The following is a 24,184-nucleotide window of genomic DNA, read 5'->3' as shown; positions in this document are numbered from 1 at the left end:
AATCCTTTATATGAAACAAACCTTATTAGACTTTGGTGTTAATCTAGAGAAGGTTCCACTCCTTTGTGACAACAAGGGTGCCGTAAAAATTGCAAATAATCCGGTTCAACACTCTCGCACAAAGCACATTGATATCCGCCATCACTTCCATAGAGACCATGTGGCTAAAAATGATATATCTCTTAGTAGTGTAAGGTCAGAAGATCAATTGGCAGATATTTTTACAAAACCTCTAGATGAAGCCACATTTAGTAAGTTGAGAAGTGAGCTAAATATTATATATGCTTCAAATATCATGTGATGCTTTTGTCATATAGATGCATTCAAGATAGACGCTTGTCTAACCTTCTTAAGATAGTGGTGAACATGTGTTTTGCTTGAGGTAGTGGTTCCGTAGTTTCTCTCAAGGCATGTTGTTGGGTTCACCATGAAGAAGTTTGAAAAGGGAAGTAATATGACAAGATAGTTCAATTTATGCTATGCACTCACATGCCATATAATTTGCACTCATTTTTAAATTCATGCACTTGTTATACATTACATGTGCATTGGCGGTAGATATCATAAAGGAGAATGTCACTCTTTGAGAATGTTGTTTGCTTTCCAAGTGAACATACACCTCTATAAGTGTGATTAGAAAGATATAGGTGCTTAATACCTATTGAGTCATGTCCTAGAGAATTTAAAGCCTTAATCTTTGAATTCATAGACAATATGGCTCAAACATTTCCTTAGAGTTTTCCTCCTCTTTCTTTGGTTTTTTTATTGCCTATTTCAAAATTATTATAAGATAGCCTTTTTGCAAATAATTGAAAATGAGTGTTTGAGAGGGTGAGATTTCACTCAAACTGGTCCAAACATGTGTTTTCGTTGTGTGGTTTTCTGAAGTTTGGACTCAGCTTGAGATTTTAGTTTAGCAGAAATCTTTCCTTCTCACCGGATGATCCGATGCTCTCTTGGTTATTCCCAACGGATCATCCGATGCTTGGTTGTCGACGGTTGCTACGATCTCTGGAAATATGTCTGGTGCTCTTCAAGTTGGCGTCATCGGACCTTCCAATGTTCTTTTTAGGTGCAGAGAACTCTCAGTCGAAAGAAATAGTCCTGCGAGTTCAAAATTCACTTCACCGGACCATCCGATGTGCTTATTGGAATTTTTACGACAGAATGATCCGGTGAACATATGGTCAAAAATCAGACTATCCGGTGTTCAGTTTTCAGCGGAGATGCAAAATTTCAAAGGTTTTGTTAAATGGAGCGGTGCTTTGTCTAGTGCTCACTCCCATTATCACTGGACAATCTAGTGTTCACAATTTTGGCGGGACCCACCTATCATATTTCTCTCACTCACTCGGTCTCTTTCCTTTCTAACCCACGCCTGAACCTATGCCTACTCTACCGCCATCAGCGCCGCCTGAGCTCTGTGCCCCCCGCTCCACCACTAAATTGACCGACGACTACTCCCCGTAGTAGCCACCGCTCACCGTCCGCAGAAGCTCTGCCGCCAGACCAGCGCCGCTGCCAAAGTCTATCTCACCGCTGCCGACTTCCCGCTGAACTCGCCGTTGGCCATCAAGGAGCTCCTCTCTAGTCATCAGATTCTTCTCTCTCTCATGGTGAGCTCATCTTCTTCAATTTTCTCCAATTAACCTAAACCCTAGCTCGAATTTCCTCAAATTGACTCAAATTCGTGCAAAATTCGAGAAAAATTGAGTCAAATTGCTTCAATTAAGGTCATATCTTATGCAATTGGACCTCAATTAGTGTTGCAATCTTGAATCCCTAGCATGGTCATCAAAATTCTCCTCAAATTAGGGCTTAGGATTCAATTTCAGGCAAATTTCATTCAAATTTCAAACTCCCGAAACTCTCGCTCATCCATATTGCATCTTTTGATATTCTAGATGAGTCGTGAGCACCGCGACAAGGGCAAGGCCATCGAGTAGCCTAAGAAGAAGAAAACAAAAGAGCAGAAGGACTGGGATCGAGCAATTGCAGCTGCCGATGCTCCAGTTCCTCAGCGAGGGCTACAGATCAGAGACACAGATACGACTCCGTCGCGTCGGTCCACCCGCACTCATCAGACTGCTAGGTTGGGATCGATTCCAGGAGAGCCAGAAGAGGGCTCGTCAGGAGCCTCAGGGAGAGACTGAGTCAGAGCTGTCAGAGCAGCCACAACCTCAGGGGGAGATCAGGTTACTGGACTTGACTTCTTACAAGTCCTCTAGGATTAAGAAGCTTGGATTTGTGCTGATTAATGAGTGGTTTACCCCACAGAGGGATGAGGGGGTCAACCCCAGGTTTTGGACTATTCTCCAGGAGAGTTTTCACGCTTCTTATCTCAGGAGTAGAGTCAGTCTGAGCATGCACAAGAAGATTAACTAGCATTATCTTGAGTTGGCAGCTGGTGGAGTTGATATGAGAGCTCATTTTGAGTCTATTCTTGCACTAGCTGAGTTGGTGTCTGGAGTGGGCTAATATTGTTGAGGACTGGGTGAGGGTGTTCTATGCCATGGTTTGGATAGCACCTGAGAGGAACTTCATTCAGTTTATGTTTTAGGGTGAAAGCTTCAGACTCTACTGGAACAACATTTTAGAGCCATTGGGTCTTCAGGTGAGCTCCCATTGGTTACATGAGATTGTTCATCCTCATGCTCAGCCACCCCTCCGTCCTCTCGTTGGTGGAGTCTTCCCGACAGACGACGAGATTCGACCGATTTTCAGACTCCCTTTTGCTCTAGGATCACCGAGAGTGCCAGATATGCTGACTCTTGAGCCAAAGGCTTTACATATGGCATTGAGACGCAGCCTTCTTCTAAGGATTGGATATGGAGAGGCAGGAGGGTCTTCTCAAACTATTCCCATTTCTATAGTACCTTCAGTACCTGAGACAGCAACCTTCGTGCCCCCTGTTGCACCTCCATCAGAGTTCATTCTTATTCTTTAGCAGATGCAGCAGTAGGTAGCCCAGGAAGAGCAGTAGGCTAAGCTATAGACAGACATGCTTTGGCAGCAGGAGCAGCAGCTCATGATGATGCAATCACTCCAGCAGTAGCAGCAGGCTATCTTAGCAGCCCTTCAGGCTGATCGAGAGAACAATGACCGCATGTTCACTTTTACCTCTGGATGTCTTGGGTCTCTCTTTTAGGCATCAGGTCTTCAGCTACCAGTTGCTCCTTGGGCACCAAGCCCAGTACCTAGTCCTCTCCTGGGCAGTGTTAGTGGACTCTTGGGAACACCAGTGTCTGCATTCCCTTTGTCACCCCTCTTAAACACTGGTGTATTTTCTCAGCCTATTGGGACTACGACGAGGCCAGTTCTCCCTTCATTGTCTACTCCTATGACTGGTGCTCTTCATTTTGAGGACTTTCCACAGCCGACTGTGCCTTCTTAGCAGCCATCCGTTCAGACTCCTCCAGTCGTTCAGTCTATTTTCGAGGAGCTTGATGCAGCATGTCAGGAGATTCAGATACAAACTCAGGCTCACAGTTCGAGGTGCGACCGTCGCCAGTAGCGCTGACTTCCTCCTCTCCTCCGGATGTTTAGTAGTGTGCTCTTTTTGGTGCTTAGGTGCCAAAGGGGGAGAGAGTCTAGGTGATAGGGGGAGTCTTTTGGAGAGAGGTAGATAAGTGACTAGTGAGCTTTTTAGTTCATAGACTTAGGGGGAGCTGGGGTAGTATAGGGTCAGAGTGTTGGATTTTCATGGATTTTAATGTAATGACAAGCTATTTGTTTCTTAATTGATGTGTTTTACTTGTCATTGCATTGTGTTTCCTTTCATACTTTGTTTTAATTCTTATTCTACTAGCATGATAGGTTGTTCTAGTACTAGGCTTTCTCTTGCTTATTTGTTATATGTCGTTCTATGCCTAGTTTGATAGGGTGTTCTGAGAAGACTTCAACTGAACTCATCGGATTGTCTGGTGATGGAAGGAATTATACACCGGAGCATTTAACAGAAAGAGTCATTTTTTCAGAGAAATTTGAAATTATATGCACCGGATTGTCCGGTGATCTGAAGGATTCATACACCGGACCATTTAATAGAAGCTTGGTATTTTTGGAGAAAATCAAAGTTGATCTGACCAGATTGTTCGGTGACTTAAAGGAGTCATCACCAAACTATTTAACAGAAGCTTCATATTTCTGACGAAATAGAGTATAACTCACCGGACTATCCGGTGAAGCTATATGGAAGAACACTAGAGCATTTTGCAACGGTCACTGACAACTGTCAAATCAGCAGGTGGAAAAAGTTAACTCACTGGATTGTCCGATGTTAACAGAGACGTGTGCACCGGACCATCCGGTGTTCACAGAAAAAGTGAGTGGTTGGGCAACAGCTAGATTTGGACCTCTAGCCTATATATACCTCCTCACTTGATTTCATTTGTCTCTCTTGCAATCCAGAAGCATTCATACACATTGTGTGTCATCTAGAGGCAAGAGAGAGCACTTGAAGTGATTTGCATGTTCTTAATTGAAGATTAAGGACTCTATTAGTGCTCCAAGACTAGTGAGTGTGAATCTAACTATTGTTTTAGGCTTGATTGGGATCAAGTGAATCAGTTAGCTTGTTACTCTTGGTGGTTGGCAACACCTAGCCAGTCGTGGAGATTGGAGGTGTTCTTGGTGAGCTCTTGGAGGTCCTGCGGGAGTCCTGGGAAGCTCGTGTACTTGGTTTGATGCCCTCCAATCCGAAGATGAAGAAGTGGTAATCATTAGTGAGCACTTGAGTCTCGGTGACTCAAGGGGGAGCGACATCCTTGTGTCGATGCTCCAACGAGGATTAGTAGGGAGTGCCAACTCTTCGATATCTCGAGAAAAACTTGGTGTCTTCTTTCCCTACTCTTGTTACATTCCGCATTTTGCTTTCTAGCATTTCTTTCATGCAAGTTTCAATTCTGCACTTTATTTATGTTCTATATGCTTGCATGTGTTTTCTTACCTTTCTAGCTTGCTAGGTTGTCTAGTTGCTTTCTAGGCTAAGGTTGCTTTTTGTTCTAGAAATCGGTAATTAGTTTAGTTTTTAATTAGTGCCCTATTCACCCCCTCCCTCTAGGGACAGTAGATCCTTTCTGCTGAGTTTCTCCTGAAAGATGATGCAGATGGAACAACTTGGCTGCACATCCTTAGAACTCCCAGCACTCTCCAATCTGGACTCTAGCTCCTTCAAGCACTTGTCTTTCAGTTCAACATCATTTGCAAGCTCCTAAGAGCGTAGACCTAGACTCCTCCTCAAGGAGCTTCTTCTTGGCACTCTCAAGCCAACTGATGACTTGAGCATGCACATTACGAAGCTCAACAAGTTTAGCCATGACAATTAGGCAACTCTCACGCTCCTCAACATCAAGCCTAAACCTAAGCAATGCAAGTTCAGTAGAGACAGACTCATACTTAGGCCTAAGATGCTTCAACTCACACACATCTTTCTTAAGTAACCTATCCTAGATAACGAGAGCATCATTCAAGGTATTAACTTAGATGGAAAGCTGGTCTTAGGAAGGTAATACCTCAGAAGGATCCAGCTCGGGCTCATTGTCGTCGTTGTTGTCGTCTACCATGAAGTAGAGGCCAGTGAAGTCCTTGGCCTTTGTCTTGTTCTTTGCTTGCAGTTCATCCTTCTTTGTGCTCTCCTCATCGGTGGAAGAAGTGTCGATGTCACTGAGAGCCACCACGAACGCCGTAGGAGCCACCTTGGACGTATTCTTGGCCATCTTGTCATGGTTCTTCTTGAAGAAGAGCTTCTTGTTCTTCTTCTTGTGCTTGTTGTAGTCATGGTTGCCATCCTCCTTCTTCTTGAGCTTGGGGTAGTCCGCCTTGAAGTGGGTAGTGTTAGCACACTCAAAGCAGTTACGAGAACCACCTCGCCTCCGATCTTGGCGATTATTGTGGAAGCATGTGAAATTCTTCATGACCAGCGCAAGATCCTCATCATCCAGCGCGTTCACCTGCTCTTGTGTGACAGAAACTAAGGAAGACAAAGCAAATCCACTTGATGAAGTGTTATCACAAGAAAAGCCAGTTGCAGACTGATTGCCACCACCAGGTCTCGAAACCAACACCGTGTTCTGAGATAGGAGATTTCCGAGACTAATCTGAGCCGTCTTGGCTATCTCAGTAGATTTGAGTTTGCTGAAGAGCTCATCACAAGTCAATATATCGTAACTTGGAGACTCTTCAATGCTCGAGATCTTCACTTCCCATATGCTACGGTCAAGAGCATAGAGAAGCTTGATCACTCTCTCATGGTTAGAATATGGCAAAACATCAGTTGATCGAAGATTGCTAACAATCCCATCAAAGCGAGCAAACATCGCATCCAAAGACTCTCTAGGGTCTTGCACAAATATTTGATATTCTTGGTTGTATGTGCTTTAGCATCTGGCCTTAATCTGATTAGTGCCTTCAGGAAAGACACTCAAAGTATTCTAGATCTCCCGGGCAGTATGGAGGTGCTGGACCCTATCAAACTCATTGTGGCTCAGGCTAGTGAACAAAATATTTCTGGCTTTGTTATTGGCCTCATACTGTTTGATTTAAATCTGAGTCGTGCAAGCAGTAGGGATCTTGTTGTTAGAATCAACTACTTCCCATATTGCACTTCCTTAGCCTAGAAGATAAGCCTCCATGCGAACATTCCAATACAAAAAATCATGGCCATCAAATAGTGGAATCTTTCCACTTCTCTCCATGTCGCCTATAGATCACAAAGTCGGTTTAGGTCAACAAGTGATTAAACCGGCTCTAATACCAATTGTAGGAACGAGATTGGTGACTAGAGGGGGAGTGAATAGGCACCTCAACAAATTTCTTGCAAAATCAATGTCCTTCTCCTATTTGGATCACCCAGCGCACCTCAAAACTCAAATGAAAGTAAAAATTGAGAGAAGTTTTAACCAGAGAAAATCGAAGCAACACAACTCTACGGATGGTATATGAACCATAGGTTTTATTTAAGATCAATCCATATATCTTAGCACTCGAAAGATCACAACTAGCAAAGAACCAAGAAAAGATGAATATCAAGCAACGAAACTCTCCAAATTGATCATCTAGAGACAAGAGAATTCAAGACACCATCACATAAATGTGTGTATACGAATTTTATGCTTCTAATAATAAGAAGAATGACCTCACAAGGTGTTGAAATTTTAGCCCAAAAACCAAAATAAATCAAAACCGTAAAGGAAAAACTTGCATACAAGGCAAGAGAACCAAGAGAGGAAAACTAGAAGGAGGGGAATTCAAGCATATGAAACAAAATTACTCAAAGAGGTCAACCCTATTTTAGACAAATTACAAAGATTTTTCTTTCAAAACTCTCATCTATTATATAGGCTTAGCACGCATCCTCCTCTCCGTTAAAACTCTAGCACAATACTCTCATATTGGGTGGCACAATGGGCTTAAATGGCTGACCTATCCTCTCCTATAGACTTTCCCCTCTATTCATAGGCCTAGGAAATTTGACCCTCAAATTTTCTAGTTTTTTCCCAAAATACCTATCTCTTGTGCTACACTTCTACCTATCACCGAGTGTATTTTAGTCCTTTTTTTCTCTATTCATCGGCCAACCATAGCGCCTTTATGACTTAGCTTGGCCTCGACACAAGCTTTGCGATTGTGCCATGTACTTCTCTAATCCTCTCACAGTTTTGAGGCTAAACTATGAAACCCTAGAACGTTTCTCAAAGCGTGACTAGCCGCCACTTGCTTTCTCTTGAAGCAAGCGCTTCGATGATGACGTGTGTCCTCCATCTTGCAAACTTGACCACCGGCAAGTCTCTCCCGCTTCCGATCTCTCGGGTCATCTTGTCACTTGCATCAACATCCCCTCCGCTTGACTTTGTCAACATACAATCTTTATCCTCCATTTCATGCTTTACTTGACCTTCATACGTATAGTTAGGATCACCCTTGACTCCGTCCAGCATTCCTTGATCGTCTGGCACTAAGCACCCTTTTAGCTCTGATCACCCGCCGTTGATCGGCAAGTTGCATCTCTCGCTTGCACACCATGAAACAAGTAAACACATTTCTTCACACTTTAAAACATCTTCAGGTTAGCACAAAACAAAAAACTTCAACTTAGAACACATCCTGCAGAAAATGTGAACACCAGATGTTCTGATGTGTTCTGTTCCAGGAAATTTTCCTCTCTGCAAGAAAAGGTCCGCTGCATTCTCCGATGTTCACAATTATAGCACCGAACTATCCAGTGTACATAATCAAACTTGACATAAAAAATCTCCTCTCTGCAGAAAATACTCCAGCGCTCTCAAAGTCCACCAGCGGACCATCAGGTGTTTGCTTTCATTCTGCTTCAACGCTGAAAATACTCCGTTGATACTCTCCTGTGTAGCCACCACACTCACATCATCTTTTGGTGCATTGATCTCCAGTTTCACACAAAAAATTGCTCTTTGCAAAAATAGTTCGGTGAGTATACACTGCCCACACTGGAACTTCCGGTGAACACCGGAAGTTCCGATGTTCACACTGGAACTTTCTATATGTGTAATTTTTCTACGTACAGAGAAGAATTTATCAATTCCAAATACCGCCAACTTGAGTTAGACAAGAACAAGAATAAGCATACACAAACACATGCTAACTAAGTTCAAGACACATCAACTGTTGTCAATACCTCATCACATGCAAACTAAGACACTTCACCACTTAGTTTCTCAGAAACGGTGACTTAGGGCTAGCCAAACTAAGAAGAAGCTCTCGTGCCCCGACCTTGGCATCTTCATCCATGGCAAGAAGGACTAGCTCGAGCACAACATTCTCAATGGCTAGGAGATCTAGTAAATTTGGGTAACCTGGATGTTTTGGAAAAATCTTGAAACATTATAATTGTCTCTATACTCCTTGCATGCATATACCATACAGTGAATAGAACATTATGTTAAGTTACTCAATACTGTTTTGATACAATTGCTCACATTTATTGTATGTAGAATTGAATAATCAATAAATACCACTTTCTTATATTTATTTCTACTTGGCCATCAACAACTGTACATCTATCTCACTCCTCTTCTTGGTTTTTGTGCCAAGCTCTTCAATGCATTTTGTTACTATATATCTTAGTCTGTTGTATATGCTCAACTTTATTTCATTCAAGACAATGTAAGTCTATTCTCTCTCCTCTATGTAAGCCCAATCAATGATTTCTACACTAGGTGGAGCGAATCATACCTTTGAGATTCATCTCACTTGTAATGAGAGGTGGTATTGTTTTCGATAATGCTAGTTGTGATAGTTTTTCAATAAGAATAATAATTGTGATATTTTTTAATAAGAATAATAATTGTGATAGTTTTTCAATAAGAATAATAATTATGATAGTTTTTCAATCATAATAACATCAGTTAAATTTTCAAAAACTAGGAAAAAAAGAATGAAAGTTCATATTGTATGCCATTGCCATTTATTCACCTTGTATATTTAGGCAATGGATGGTAATGGAGGGGGATGATGAGCACCTAGATGATATATCTACATTTTGATGCCCCTGTGAAAGATCATGGTAGGTTGTCATAGTGACTCGCAACACAAATATAAAAATTGTCGTCATGTGAAGCAAAAGGACACCAATGGACAATATGAAGGGAGCATAGGAAAAGGGCGGGCCATGGTACAATCCTATGAGATACGACATGGTAGGGCACATTTGTTCATGAAGAATATGAAGTCTAGGGTGACGACGAGAACCCAGATGATATTGCTAGGTTTTTTCACCGACTGTCAATAATCAAGCTAGGCCATCATGATAACGCTCAAGAAAAAGATCATAATTGGCATAGAGTGATGCAAAAAGACACTAAAGAATTACACAAAATGGTCGTGGGGAGAGGGGCGGAGTAGGGTGCAGTCTTGCAGTAGAAGTCATGTTAGAGCACATTTGCTGAAAATGATTGTACTAGTAAATGAGCTCTTTTATCAACATCCTCATTTCCTATGACTCACAGATACTAATTAGTTTCTCAAGAGTCAATGATTGACATGTAAGTATGTCATATCTATATCACACACCCCTTATTTCGCCTGCCCAAAATATTAACAACTTATATTTTGGATCCAAGGGAGTATTAAATTCTTCCGGCGTCTGTTGAACACAACTTTGGATACAACTCCTCCAATGTATTGTGGAGAAATTATTCTACTTAATGAATGCATTTCTTATATTTATTTCTATGCAACTATCAACTACTCTATCCCTCGTTCTTGTCCTATGTCTTTCTCAACCATCTTTATTTGTTGCTAAGCTCTTGAATGCATTTGTTCATATACCTTTAGGGATATGTGAAGAGATAGAACAAATCTCTTTGGTATCTTCATCTGCTCACTACTATTGGAAATGATATTCATGAATGGACTAAAAAAATAGAACTAGGATACAATATATATTAACTGGTAATAAATTCTTTCACATCTCATGAATACATCTTTGAATACAATTCATCCAATATATTATGTAGTAATTGTTCCCCTGTTGATATACTTTTATTTCTATACAACTATCAACTACTATATCCCTTCTCCATAGTCCCCTCTTAGCTTTGGATACAACCCTTCTAATGTATAGTTCCACTAAATAAATGCTTGTCCTCTTATATTTATTTCTACTCAATTATCAACTACTCTATATCTTTTTCATAATCCTCTTCTTTCTAACTACTCATCTTCACTGTTGTGGTAAGCTCATCATTGCATTTTTTTCATATGCTTCTAGGTTTATGTGCTTAGCTTCTGCCTCATGCAAGATATTAAAGTCTATTTTCCCTCTTCATCTACCTTATATCTCACAAGGGATGTAGAGTGTAATGGTTTGGATATAAGGTGCAAAGAAAGCTGTTGATGCTATTTTTTGGCTAGTTCATGTTGACAAGTGTGTACTATGGGGGACAATGTGCTAATTTTGGCAAAACCACTCATTGTTAGCATTCAATATTCACATTAGGTTAGGTATTGCCTTTCACAACATGCAAATGAAATTCATGAGTGGCTCCAAAATAAATTGGAATAAGAACATTTTTGAGTAGACTGCTTGTTACAACTACAAAATTTTGACCTCTTCTCTAACAAAAGTTGCAGAAAAAAACCTATAGTTCAGCTAACAACAAACAAGACCCTTAAGTCAAGTACAAGATTCAGACATATTGTTCATGCAAACATATACCATATAGTATATAGAAAATTATATTAAATTCCTCAAGATTGTTTTGATACCATTGCTCGCATTTATTGTACGTAGAATTGAGTAATCAATAAATACAACTTTCTTATATTTATTTCTACTTAGCTATCAAGTACCGGTCCTTTCTCTACAACTGTCCCTCTGTCTCACTCCTCTTCTTGGTTTTTATGCCAAGCTCTCCTATGCATTTTGTTACTATATATCTTAGTCTCTTGTATGTGTTATGCTTTTGTCTCATTCATGACAATACAAGTCTGTTCTCTCTCATGTGTAAGCTCAGTGAAAATTTTCTACTCTAGGTGAAGTGGATCAACCTCCAAGATCCGTCTCACTTGGAATGGGAGGTGGCATGGTTTTGGAGAATGCTAGCCGTGATAATTTTTCAATAAAAATAACATTAGTTTAATTTTCAAAAACTAGGAAAAATAAAAATGAAAGTTCCTATTGTATGCCATTTATTCATTTGTATATTTAGACAATGGATATATCTAGGTTTTGATGCCCGCCGTGAAAGATCAAGGTAGGTTGTTATAGTGACTCTTAACACAAATATCAAAATTGTTATAACTTGAGGTAAAAGGACAAAAAAACAAATGAAAGGAGCATGAGAAAAGAGTGGGACGAGGTATAATCAATATGGTAGGGTATATTTATTCTTAAAGAATATGAGGTCGAAGGTGACGACGAGTACTCAGATGATATAACTAGATCTTTTTACCAACCGTCAACAATCAAGTTAGTACATTGCAGAAACGCTCGATAAAAATGTCATAATTGTCGCAGCGTGTTGCATAAAGACATCAAAGAATGATACGAAAGGATCCCGGGAGAGGGGCGCAGCGGTCTCACAGTAGAAGACAGGGTATAGCACATTTGTTGAAAAGGAATAGGAAGTCACAATTGGCAAGTCCGTGTTGTCGCGTCACCACGACACAGTCCCCATTACGAGTCGATTTTGTCAATGTATTGCTGAATTCGTTAACAATAATTCGACGGCGAAGCCACAACAACCCGAGAGGAGTGGCCCATGCTACCTGTGACAACCGAATGAATGGCTCCATGAGACCTTCACGTAGTTCCTGTGTCCATTACCACGTCACCAAGGATATGATAAGCATCTGATGAGTCATGGAAAAGGAAAACAGAAGACCATTGTCTGTGCTTTGCGCTCACGCATGCTAGCAAACATGGCTCCAACAAACACCATGGTAAGTCAGGAAAAGAACACGCTGGCCTGGCTACCGGCATAAATTGCTCTGCTGCTATGGCCGTCTTCTAAACGGATGGAAAAGCAGAGAAAAAAAGAAATAAAATACTAGAAGCGAATAGCAGGAGATCCAACAAGGCAACAACTCCCCTTCCTTCCTTCGGTGCTGCCTCCCCCTCGTGTTCTTCTCCCTTGCGCCGCCGTGCTCTACTCCTACTCTACTCCACGGCGCCCATCCGCCTCCCTCTCCGTCCTTTCCCCACCCGCAACGCTCCCGACCGCACTCGAATCACTCTTCGAAGCAAGCTCCTCGAGACCCGCCACCTCCGCCGCCCCAGGAGCTCGCCGCCGCCGCCTTTGGTAGGTATGTGTTCCTCCGTCCAGTCCCCTTGTTACAGTTCTTGCCCCCGGAGCGGAAGGAGACGCGCAGGAGAAGGCTTCTTCTTCTCTTGCGCCGCCGTTTCTTGGCCCGTGCCCGCCGTCCGTGTTGACCGTTGCGTTGCTTTGCTTTCAGGGGGTCGTTGTCTATCGCCCAATCTGTGCTTGCTGGACCGTCGCCGCGTAGGATCTCTTCCGGTTGGTTTCTCCGGTTAGCCCCGCGAACCGATTTCAATTTTGGCAATGGCAGTTTGGGGAAGGAAGGGGAGGTGGGTTCAGGGTAGTTTCTCACTTCATTTTTTTTTTTGCCGGATTGGGTTCTCTTGGTTGAATTCCTGCTTATATTTATTGTTTGGGACATAGGGGTAGAAGATGAGCAGCTCCGGTTGTCGTTGCGAGATGGTTGCAATAATAGTATCATTTGTATGTAGTGTTGGCCTGACTGATTTGTTCATCCATTGTTCTGACCCCTCTTTTTCGTTATTGCAGGTTGGAGTGGCTCGCTTTGGCAGGATAAATGGTGTAATCAACCTACCGTGTCTTTGATTGGAGAACTCTGTGGAGTGGAAATGGGATTAAGGTTTTTTATGTGGTAGTAGCTCCTGCTACAAAGGGAGCAAGAAGCATTTTTGTCGCTTGCTCCAGGGAGGATTTGAAGCTCTTCGGTGCTGATTTGGGTGTCGTCTTCTGTGCTGGGTGATAGCATGATGAAACAAATATTTGGGTGGCGGAAAGTGTCCAAATCCGCAGATAAGGAATTCATTGGTGGGACGAGCCCTTCAGTGTTGAACGAGCTGTCAGGTTCTGGAATTTCTGACTCGAGTAGCCAGCCACCAATTTTGTCGGGTAGTGGGCTCAGCTACGGGAGTGGAAACCATGTAGGGTTTCCAAACTCGTGGATAAATGATACTTTGTTCTCCTCTAACTTCCAACCGTTGCCAAGCTTTAAGGATGTGCCAAATGCAGAGAAACAAAGCCTGCTCTTTAAAAAGTTGAACTTGTGCTGCACTTTGTTTGACTTTACGGATCCGACAAAGAACATAAAGGAGAAGGAAATAAAGAAGCAAATGCTGTTGGAGATAGTTGACTACATTGTGTCTGCCAATGGGAAGTTCCCTGAGATTGTTGTGGAGGCAATCACAAAAATGATTTCAGTAAACTTGTTCAGGACACTGACTTCCCCACCCAGAGAGAGAAAAGTGCTTGCAGCTTTTGATCTAGAAGAGGAGGAACCATTAATGGATCCTGCGTGGCCACACTTGCAGATTGTGTATGAGTTGCTCTTGAGATTTGTTACATCTCCAGAAAATGATGCTAAGTTGGCTAAAAGATATATTGATCATTCCTTTATTCTAAGACTGCTTGAGCTCTTTGACTCTGAGGACCCTAGGGAGAGGGAGTGCCTTAAGATGATACTTCACCGCATGTATGGAAAGTTCATGGTGTATCGGCCATTTATTCGGAAAGCTATCAATAACTTATTCTACCAGTTCATATATGAAACCGAAAAGCACAATGGAATAGGAGAGCTCTTGGATATTTTAGGAAGTATCATCAACGGATTTGCTTTGCCACTCAAGGAAGAGCACAAATTGTTCCTTGTAAGAACCTTAATTCCACTTCACAAGCCAAGATGCATTTCGATGTACCATCGGCAGTTGTCTTACAGCATTACACAGTTTGTTGAAAAAGATTGCAAGCTTGCGGATACTGTTATTAGGGGCCTGATAAAATATTGGCCTGTCACAAACAGCACAAAGAAGGTGATGTTCTTGGGGGAGTTGGAAGATATCCTAGAAGCAACACAACCTGCTGAGTTTCAAAAATGTATGGTTCCTCTTTTCCGCCAGATTGCTTGCTGCTTGAACAGTTCTCACTTTCAGGTAATATTATTCACCTTATCCTTGATGAATGTTCCCTCTCTGCAACTTTATTATATGCTTGCCCTTTGTTTGAGTCGTTTCCTACTCTTCCCTAATCAAAATAGGATGATATGTATCTTGAAAAGAATTGTCATGTTATGGTAGGCTATAAGTTATTTCCTTGTTGGTTTGTAATAACAGTGTAACAACTTTTTGACTAATAACTTTAAAACCAAAATTTTAGTTGCTTCTTCCATGGATTTCCAATTTACTTTCTGACAAGTCTTTCTCTTAGCGTTGCTTTAATGTTATTTGAATGAGTGAACAATGTGTTCTCTCGTATGTGCTTATCACCAATCTAATATTTGTCCCTTTGTTTGGTATTTATTTCATAGTGTCGTAAATGCAAAAGTTGAACAGAAGAAACACTATTCTATTAACAGTTGTGTACTTATTTACTTTGATTGCCTTCTTGAATTGCTTAGGTTCCAAAGGAAGAATGCTGGCCGCATTTAGCTTCTGCCATTTTGAATTATTTTATTTTGGTCTGATCAGTGTATTAGTCACAGAACATTGGCCTGTCTATCTGCATGAATTTGAACTTGTTACATCTTTTTAAGATGTTAAATAATGGTTCTTTGATTAGTTGATCATCTCGTAGGTGAGACAATAATTGCCTGGTCTAGAATCCCGTGTACAATTGGAGTTGTCAAGAGTTAATCCCTGACAATACTTCCGGGGTATACCAGGCGATAGGTGCGTGATTGACGTGTTCGGTGTGTGTGTATGAACTCAAGAACACCAACGTTATCCAGGTTCAGACCTCCCAGAGGATAACAACCCTACATTATGTGTATTCTTTTATGGATAGTATTAAATTGTTTACAGATGTGTTCCTCTCCTTCTTACAAGCCCAATCTTCATCTATTTATATAGCAGGAGTGGTGTATATATAAATAGACTGTGCCAACAGCGTGACCGGTCTAACTCTGACGAAACCAACTACCCTTAGCTAGGGCAGGTGTGCAGATCCTATATTGGTCGACTAGCCTGCCCTGTTCTGTCGCCCCACGCCGCATGCACACCTGCGATGCCGTTCCATTGGTCGTGCGGCGACACGCCTATCTGTATAACGCTATCCCGTAGCATTTAATGCTACGGGACGGGACTCTGCCCATCTGCGTCGGTCAAGACTTTCTTCGCTGGAGGGGGTGCTTGGGGAAGGAAAACATTTAAGTAGATAGCATTTAATGCGACTTGATAGGTCAAGATGAAATATCTACCCTGCGACCAACGAGGCTGATCGCAGGGTTTACCTCCACGACTAGGGGGTTGGTCGCGAGAGCCTTGTTTGGTTGCACGATAGGGCCATAGTCTTACGAAAAGATATCTACCGCCAGCTAGCACTCTCTTGTGCGGACTCCCCCTAACAAGGGACCTCTTTATTCAATACACCGACAGTAGCCCCCAAACTCTCGCGTGGATGTGGTCGGTTGTGCAGTTCGTCATGTGGTCGTGGTCGGACCTGGTCGCACCACTTGGGCCCTAGGTGGACAAGAGTTTATCCCGGGAATGGTTATTGACACAGTCTTCCCTCGTGGTGAACCTAGGAAAACCGCATCCTGAGGGGAGGTTAAATAAAGAGAGAGATCGTGGGAGAGAGAAAAGAGGAGAATATGGGAGAGAAAAAAAGAGACGTGGGAGAGAGACAATGATGGCCGTTGGACCCAAGGGAATTTCTGCTTCTCCTGCGCGGCATTTCAAATTTTGAACTATCAAGTCGCATATCCCGCGGCGGTTGAGATACTGCAGCCGTCCTATAAATGGCGGCGTCGATGGCTCTCCGCATATCCTTTTTTCATTCTCCAAGCCCCCAACCCTTGTGCCTAGAGCCCCTTTTCTCCGTCGCTGCCCGTGCTCTCGCCATAGCCTTTGCCACATTCCAATGGTGCCATGCTCCAGTAAAGAACCTAACTTTCCCAAGTTCAAGTGCACTGCGGCAAAGATGAGGCAGATGCGCGAGAACCATCTGGGGTTACCGCTCTAGGGAAGATGCGCCTGCTCCCAATCAGGAGGAGATCGTTATGTTCGCCTCCTTTCCTGCCGGCCTTATGCCGTTCTTCTTTGAATTCTTCACCATCATTATCACCTTCTACGATATCTTCCACCTCCACTTAAATCCTAATTTCATCATCATGTTGAGCGTTTTTGCTCACATGTGCGAGAATTTCATAGGGGTCGAGCTGTGCCTCGATCTTTTCAGATTCTTCTATACGGCCAGGTTACAGATCGGGCTGGCCACCAGGAGCTGCGGGTTTCAACTCCACGATGGCGTTGCGGGCTCCTACCTCGAGATGGGCCTCAAGTCGTCGTGGTTAGGATGGAGGGACGAGTGATTCTACCTCCAGACAGAAGATTATTTGGACAATATCCGCTTGCCAGCCAGGCTGGTGCAAGTCACCGAGAACTAGGGGAGCGCCCCTACGGTAACTCCAGAGCTGTTGAGCCTCGCTGCTCGGGTTAAGCAGCTTGTGGACGCCAGGCTGTTGGGATCAGACGTCGTCCGAGACTTCATCAAGCGCCAGCTGTACCCCTTGCGAAGGAGAGCACGCCTTGCCTACTTGTACTGCGGGAGTGAGGACGACACCCGGGAGAGCTCCTCAGGTAACGTCACAATCGTTTTCATAGCGCTTGTTGCTAACCATGCAGTATTTTAGGTATCTCTTTTATTCAGATCTGCCTGACAAGGCTGTTGATTCGCAGGTCAAATTCCTAATGGCAACTGCCTCGAGGAAGAATGACCCTCTTAATCGGAGAGGGCTCGGGTCAGATTGGTATGTTTGACCTTTTCCCAAAATTTCCACCTCAAGCATTCTCTTGGGTTAGAGTTTCACGGTTTGCGTCGCCGCAGGGTCTTCCCGAGGTCGATGTCCTACGCCCGATCATAGACGAGGTTACGGCGATCGCCCGACAAGTTGATCTTGTTGCCCGCATGTCCTCTCCGCCGCCTGGCGCCGCTTTGGTGACCGTTGACCTGGTCGTGAAGCCAACCTAGCTGGCCATGGAGACGACCAGACTGCTCGGAGCCTGGTACCGACCGCAGGCGGTTGTTCTAGGAGCAGAACCGGTCAGCAGAAGGTCGATCAGCACTGTCCAACCGGCCTAGCTTCGACCAACCTCGACCCGACCAGATCGAGGGCGATCAGGCTGCCGTTAGCCAAGTGTTCGCGCATGGGGGGAAGAGATCGGCGGAAGACTTGGGTTCCGTGGGAAATATCTAAACGCATATGTGGGACACCAATCCCTGGCGGCTCGTCAGCGGCCTTGGCTTCCCCGCCCAACGGCTTTACGAGGACGAAACTTGTGCTGACTCCTACGCTAACGCGGTAAGTCCTTTGGTTATGAGTGGATCCTTCGAGCTCTTCCTTAACTTTGTGACCTATAGTCACTGCAAGTCCTTAATCCCGCCTACGACCCTAGTCGTGCCTAATCCATCGACACCTCAGCAAGGCGTTCCCGGCCCCCAGCCAGACGTCTCCGTTGTGCTGTAATTTTTAGCTTTATTATTTTCACCCTATGAAAAACTTGGTCTGTAGTTAATAAAATAGCATATGCGTAATACAGTTGAATGTATTCTTTTTGTGGCCAAGTGCTAATAGTTATTATCGCCTAGTATCTTAACTGTTCATCATCAGTTAATATTGCACAAACACACCATAGTACCCTTTATTTTGAATCTGTATCAATTACTTAGTTTTGTGGACATTTGGGCATCAGTAATCGTTGTTTATTAATTGCTCAATATGTACAAACATTCCTATTCTGTCTAGATATTTTCTCAATGGCCTTTCATTGTTAAAAATAGTTCTATATCTATTAGTTTCCATGTTGTCAGGATTCCTAAAAGTTGGTTGTCTAAAAGATATGGTTTTCTGAAAGACATGGTTTGTACATGCACGAGACAAGACTGTTTTTCGTTGAGAAAAATGGGTAAGGCCCTGTATATGAGCTATGAAGATGAGCATTGTAGTCATGGTCTTCGAAAAAATATGAATAAAATAAAATATTCTGGTCTCCTTATTTTTCTGCATTGGCTCAGAGTTTTGTATTCACAGCCAGAGTAACAGCTTACTATCCAGCCGATCATGGGTGCGGGCCCTATCCTTTTCCATCGGTCCATACCCTGATACCCATAGCCCAAGCTCATAGTATCCATGCAAATAATTTTTTGGAGCTTAGGAACAGAATATTGCAATTGCTGAGAGTAAAACACTAGCTGAACATAAACTCATAATTTTCTTCATTTTCTTATGTGCCTAAGCTAGTGTCAATGCCTATTATTTTTTTGGAGCTTAGGAAGAAAATAATGCAAATGCTGAGAGTAAAACACTAGCTGAACACAAAGTCATAATGTTCTTCATTTTCTTATGTGCCTAAGCTAGTGTCAATGTCTTATGTTTTCATGATCATGCTGACCTAGTAAAAGAATACTAAAGAAAATTACACATGTCAGTCCATTAAGCTCACCTAATTCCACATGTGGTATGTCTTATCTAGAGTTTTCTAGATTTGTTTGGCCAAGCTGATTAATGTGCTAGTAAAATCATACCTTGTTTTGGGTTTCCTATCATTTCATTTGAAAACATTACTTGTGTGTGCTGCTATATTTAGAAGCTTCATTTATTTTATTCTTGGCCAGTATTAGGGCCTTGCTGAGTGTCCTGGGCCTTGTCCTAAAGATTATATTTGACTCTACAATGGCATATTTCAGAAAAAAATATATTTGTATTTTGTTAGATTGTGCAAAATCAATACAATTTTTTTTATGAAATTTGATTTTATACCTGTGAGGTGGGAGAACAGTAATGGGTTGGGAAAATACTTTTTAGAAAACCATGGATAAGCAAAACTTTTGAATGACTGCTGTTAACTTTAGTGTGTACTTATATATAGATTGGCCTCTTCAGTATTGGTAAGATATATTCGTTTGGAGAAATATGATTTCTTTCTCTATTGCTATTTATTCATGGTCATGCATAAAATGTTACTTGTGCTCTTTCAAAATAAAGGAGAAAATGGGGACCCACCTTGCTAGGAGGCGCCCTGAGTGCTTGCTTAGTTTGCTCCTGTCCATTGATGGGTCTGCCCAATAATTATATAACTTATACCAGTGTATTTATATTCTGTTGTGGTAATTGCACACACTCATCTGCAGTAATATGCTTATGTTTGATTTAGGTTTCTGAGAGAGCATTGTTTTTGTGGAACAATGACCACATCCAGAATTTGATGAAACAAAATACTAAGGTGATACTGCCTATCATCTTCCCTGCATTGGAGAAAAATATAAATGGGCACTGGAATCAGGTCGTGCAAAGCATCAGTCTGAATGTCCAAAAGTTTTTCTCTGATCGTAACCCTGAACTATTTGCTGAGTGTTTGCGGAAATATGAGGATGACAAAACTAAAGAGAAGGAGCTTAAATTGAGGCAAGAATCAGCATGGAAACGTCTAGATGAGATCGCATCAGTGAAAGCAACAAGTGGTGAGGCTGTCCTCGTCTCTCGAACCTTGCCTCGCCAATCTTCGGCTGTGTAGGAATTTCCTTAAATGGTAAGCTTGTTCAGTTGTTTTTTTGTTTGGTTGATTCAACTATCCGATTATCTCATGAAGTTTGTAATATTTGGATCATTTATATTTCTAGGTCCTTGGAGAGTCATCAAACAATGTACAGGATTGGGTTGTACATACAATGGTATATGAAGCCAGAAAGGAGGGTGTGGCGAATTGAGGGAAGATCTGAGAAGCCAATTGTGTAGGGGCAGCAGCATCAATTCTGAAAATCCCATGACATGGCTTCTTTTGGCATTCTGGTGGTTCGGTCTGCTTTTGTAGTTTTGTTATTCGGAAAATGGATAGTTTTTTTCTTCGTATATTGGAAAATGGATAGTTCGGTTAAAGGAAATCCGATATGTTTTTCCGTTTCTATTCGGATGGTGGGTAGTTGGCTGAAGTAATAAAAATTCTGTATGTTTTGCTTACTCATTTAGTTGATATAGGCATATAGCCGTGGTTATACAAGGCACTGATGTCAAATCCGTGAGCGAATGCTGCTCAAGAGCCGTGCAGTTCATCCTTTCTGTGATCATCCTTCTGGCAGAACTGCAGTTTGCGGGGAATTTCTTCAGTCAGGATGGTTCCGTTCACTGTGTGATTTGGAGAATAGACTGTTGAAACAGAGCATCTACGGCTACACATTCCTGAGCCTGCGCTGTCGCCGTCGCTGTGGTTCTCCACATTCCCGAGCCCGTGCCGCCGTGTTTCTCCGTCACCACCCGCTCGCCGGATGGCAGGTAGATCTCACCCCCACTGTCAGATCTCACAATAACGCCCACGATTAGAAGCTCTTGTACCCCTATTGCTTAAGCGAGTCAGCAGCCCCCGTAATCCAAGTCAGCTGTCGTATCAGCAATCAGCATGCCATGTTGGTGTTTTGTCCAACGTGGCAGGCCTAGTCAGCAACATTGGCCCAGTCAGCATAGTGATGTCATCGTTGCACAATAAATCCCTTTTCCTGTAGAGAAATTATTTCGATATTCAAAAGTAGGTTTTTCTTTATAGAAAATCTTGGTAAATTCATTAATAAATTAGAAAAAGTTTTCAAAATGTTTTAATCGGTTTTAATATTTTATAGTGATAAAATAATAAATAAAAATTTGAATAATGTTTTAGAAAATCTAGAATAATTATATTAATGTTCAAATAGGTTTTTCTTAATGTTTTTAATTCTGGTAAAATAGTAAATAATTATGAAAAAGTTCTTTCTTTAGTAAACTAATTTATAAAGATTTTTTTTAATTCTTTTTAATGTTTCTTTAATTCCTAAAAATTCTTTTTAATTCCAAATAATTGGTAAAAAATCCAAATAACTCCCAGAAATTATATGCCTTCCTTTCACCCTTCCAAGCCATATATAAACTGTTGCAACTCCGATCTAATCATTTCCTTCACTAATAATTCACCAAAGATAATAAAAATAATAAATTGAGTTTTTCTGGTGTGCTTTTGGTTCTTTCTTGGCTTTTGGTGTTTATTGCCTTATTTTATTTTGTGCTTAGACGCCAACATCCAGGAGTAGGAGTTTGCAGGTTTTCAGGAACAAGAGTTCGATGAACCCACTGAGCACCAGGGTGAAGGTAGGTTGTCCTTGATGCATTTTGATCCTAAGTTTCTAAATGTTTTTGTTTACAAAGTTGCATGCTAGTAGTTGCCGGTAGGTGTAGCGAAAATGGCTCTATTAGGTCATGATTGTGATTTTAGTGATTAATGATAATAGTCAATGGACTAATATGTTTATCAAGAATATATGGTAGTAGTCTCATGGATGCAATACATGAAGAAGCCACCGCAGCTGGGACAAAATTTGATTGAATTGGAAAAAGTCCCAGAGAAATTGTTCTCACCGGAAGGTCCGGTGCTGGAAGAATTGCACTCACCGGAGTATTATGTCCAGAGGCAGTTTGCCTCACCAGATGATCTGGTGATAAGGAAAATACACACCAGAGCAATTCTGTCAGAAGGAGTCAGACTGGATTGCACTCACCAGAAGGTTCGGCGATCAGAAGAGATGTACACCAGACTAATTCTTGTAGAGAAGAATCCAAGCGCAGAAGATCGAAGATTTACTCACCAGATAGTCCGGTGATGAAGTGATGTACACCGGAGGCTTCACCGGAGCATTTAATAGGAGGTGTGGAAAATCCAGAAAAGAAGAAGTTCTACACATCGGAAGGTCCGGTGATGAAGACAGTCCACACCAGAGGCTTCACCAGAGCATTTAACAGAGTGTGTGAAAAACCCAGAAAAGAAGAAGTTCTACACACCGGAAGGTCTGGTGATGAAGATAGTGCACATCGGAGTATTTTGTGCAAAGAAGAAGTTTGACACGGTCTAGCTTAGGAAAACTCACCGGATAGTCCGGAGATGGATTGAAGATTACACCAAACAATCCAGTGTTCAAAAGAACTCTGAGTGGAGTTCCAACAGCTAGTTTCTGAGAATGTACACATCGGATGGTCCAGTGCTTGTACCTCTGTTAACGCCGGATCATCTGGTGTTCACAGAATATGTGAGCCGTTAGGATAACGGCTAGTCCGCGGGGTTGAGGCTATATATACCCCTCCACTCATTCATTTGAACTTGCTGGAGTCCAGAGAAACCCTTGTACACATAAAAAGACATCCAAGCCATCCAAGAGCATAAGGTGTTCATCCAAGGTAATTAAGCACACTATTAGCAAGTGATTAGTGCTTATAGGCCTAGAGAGTAGTGCTGAGACCTCACCTTGGTGGCTCATCGTGCTTGAGGACTTGTCTTAGTGACTTGGTATCTCAAGAGCCGTGACCGGAAGAGACTTGGCGACCGAGAGCATATCCTTTATGGAGCTCCAACGTGGACTAGGGGTGGCTTGTGTGCTACCAATACCATGGGATAAAAGTCCCTCGTGCCGTGTTTGTCTCTCTACCTCATTTACGTTTCCGCATTTACTTACTTGCAATTTACCTTGCTATTCTCTTAAGCGATAGAGTAGACACACTAGACAAGCCTAGAGCACATTTAGATAGAAATTGAGATAGGCTTATCTTGTGAAAGTTTTGGAACCAATAGTTTTAAGTGTCCTAATTCACCCCCCTCTTAGGACGTCCTCGATTCCCTTCAGTGGGAAACCCAAGTTAGGCTATACCTTAGTTCATCCATATCTACCATGTCACCTCGGTTTTGGGTGGGATTAAGGGTAGAATTGCTTAGCCTTGCTTGGGATATGGATAATAGCACTCGGATAATAATTTTGATAATGGTACTATGCAACATGAGATAAAATTGGTGATTATGTTTTAGCAACATGGAATGGAACTTCGGGTTAGGGCAAGTTTGGCATGTTGGTTGGCATGTGATGTGATCCAAACAAATTGGGTTTTGTTGGATAATCTTTGATTCCTTGTGTTGGATGATGGCGGTCTTGCCCAGACCATGTTATGGACCGGTTCATGGTGTGATCAGACCAACCTTTACAGTATAACCACAAGCCTGGTATGGCACAAGACTCCAGCACATGCTCCCCGTCCGATGTACTAGCACTTGTAGTACCTAAGCAACAACACCCCTGCTCCATCTTAAGACAATGCCCCACAAGCTCTAGCGGGATGGCCATGCTTCAATTGCCAGGAGATAGGCCATTATGCCAGGGATTGTCCTAAGAAGAACCAAAACCTGATTGCAGCCGAGACCCGTACTCTAGCACCCGATCGCAACCACCACCAAACACCGAAACCTGCCCCTTGTGCTTAGCAGAACTATGTCATGGACGAGTGAACCACGTCACCACTGAAGAAGCCCATAATGCACCAGACGTCGTGTTTGGTATGTTCATCGTTAATGCCGCTCCCACCTCAGTACTTTTTGATTCTAGAGCTTCACATTCCTTCATATTCTCCAAGGTTGTTGTGAAACAAAGTATGCCAGTAGTCT

The 24,184-nt window shown here is 42.4% G+C and overlaps 1 protein-coding gene and 1 long non-coding RNA gene across 8 annotated transcripts; both read left to right on the top strand.

Annotated features, from left to right (window-relative positions):
* Positions 1 to 12,418: 12,418 nt before the first annotated feature.
* LOC133890575 (serine/threonine protein phosphatase 2A 57 kDa regulatory subunit B' theta isoform-like) lies at positions 12,419 to 20,737 on the top strand. Of its 7 annotated transcripts, none has more exons than XM_062331016.1 (5): positions 12,419 to 12,776; positions 12,931 to 12,992; positions 13,284 to 14,677; positions 19,895 to 20,269; positions 20,361 to 20,737. In XM_062331016.1, exons 3-4 carry the CDS (start codon positions 13,499 to 13,501, stop codon positions 20,252 to 20,254), a joined length of 1,539 nt encoding a protein of 512 aa, XP_062187000.1. In that variant the 5' UTR covers positions 12,419 to 12,776; positions 12,931 to 12,992; positions 13,284 to 13,498; the 3' UTR covers positions 20,255 to 20,269; positions 20,361 to 20,737. The 7 variants fall into 7 exon arrangements, with proteins under 7 accessions (XP_062187000.1, XP_062186998.1, XP_062186997.1 ...); XM_062331014.1 differs by having other exon boundaries at positions 12,931 to 13,005; XM_062331013.1 differs by having other exon boundaries at positions 12,419 to 12,780.
* Positions 14,689 to 19,885, top strand: LOC133890577 (uncharacterized). Its single transcript, XR_009904075.1, has 3 exons — positions 14,689 to 17,320; positions 17,420 to 17,490; positions 17,568 to 19,885. It is a non-coding gene; the product is annotated as an uncharacterized LOC133890577 (long non-coding RNA).
* Positions 20,738 to 24,184: the final 3,447 nt, after the last annotated feature.

Source organism: Phragmites australis, chromosome 14 (genome assembly GCF_958298935.1).
Source record: "Phragmites australis chromosome 14, lpPhrAust1.1, whole genome shotgun sequence".
Taxonomy (NCBI): domain Eukaryota; kingdom Viridiplantae; phylum Streptophyta; class Magnoliopsida; order Poales; family Poaceae; genus Phragmites; species Phragmites australis.
The sequence above is the reverse complement of the archived record's forward strand: the minus strand, read 5'-3'. Positions and strand labels throughout refer to the sequence as shown.

Coding starts and splice junctions, on each gene's coding strand:
- LOC133890575 (XM_062331016.1), top strand. CDS start 13,499: ATGATGAAACAAATATTTGGGTGGCGGAAAGTGTCCAAATCCGCAGAT. Junction 14,678..19,894: donor TGAACAGTTCTCACTTTCAG/GTAATATTATTC, acceptor TGTTTGATTTAG/GTTTCTGAGAGAGCATTGTT.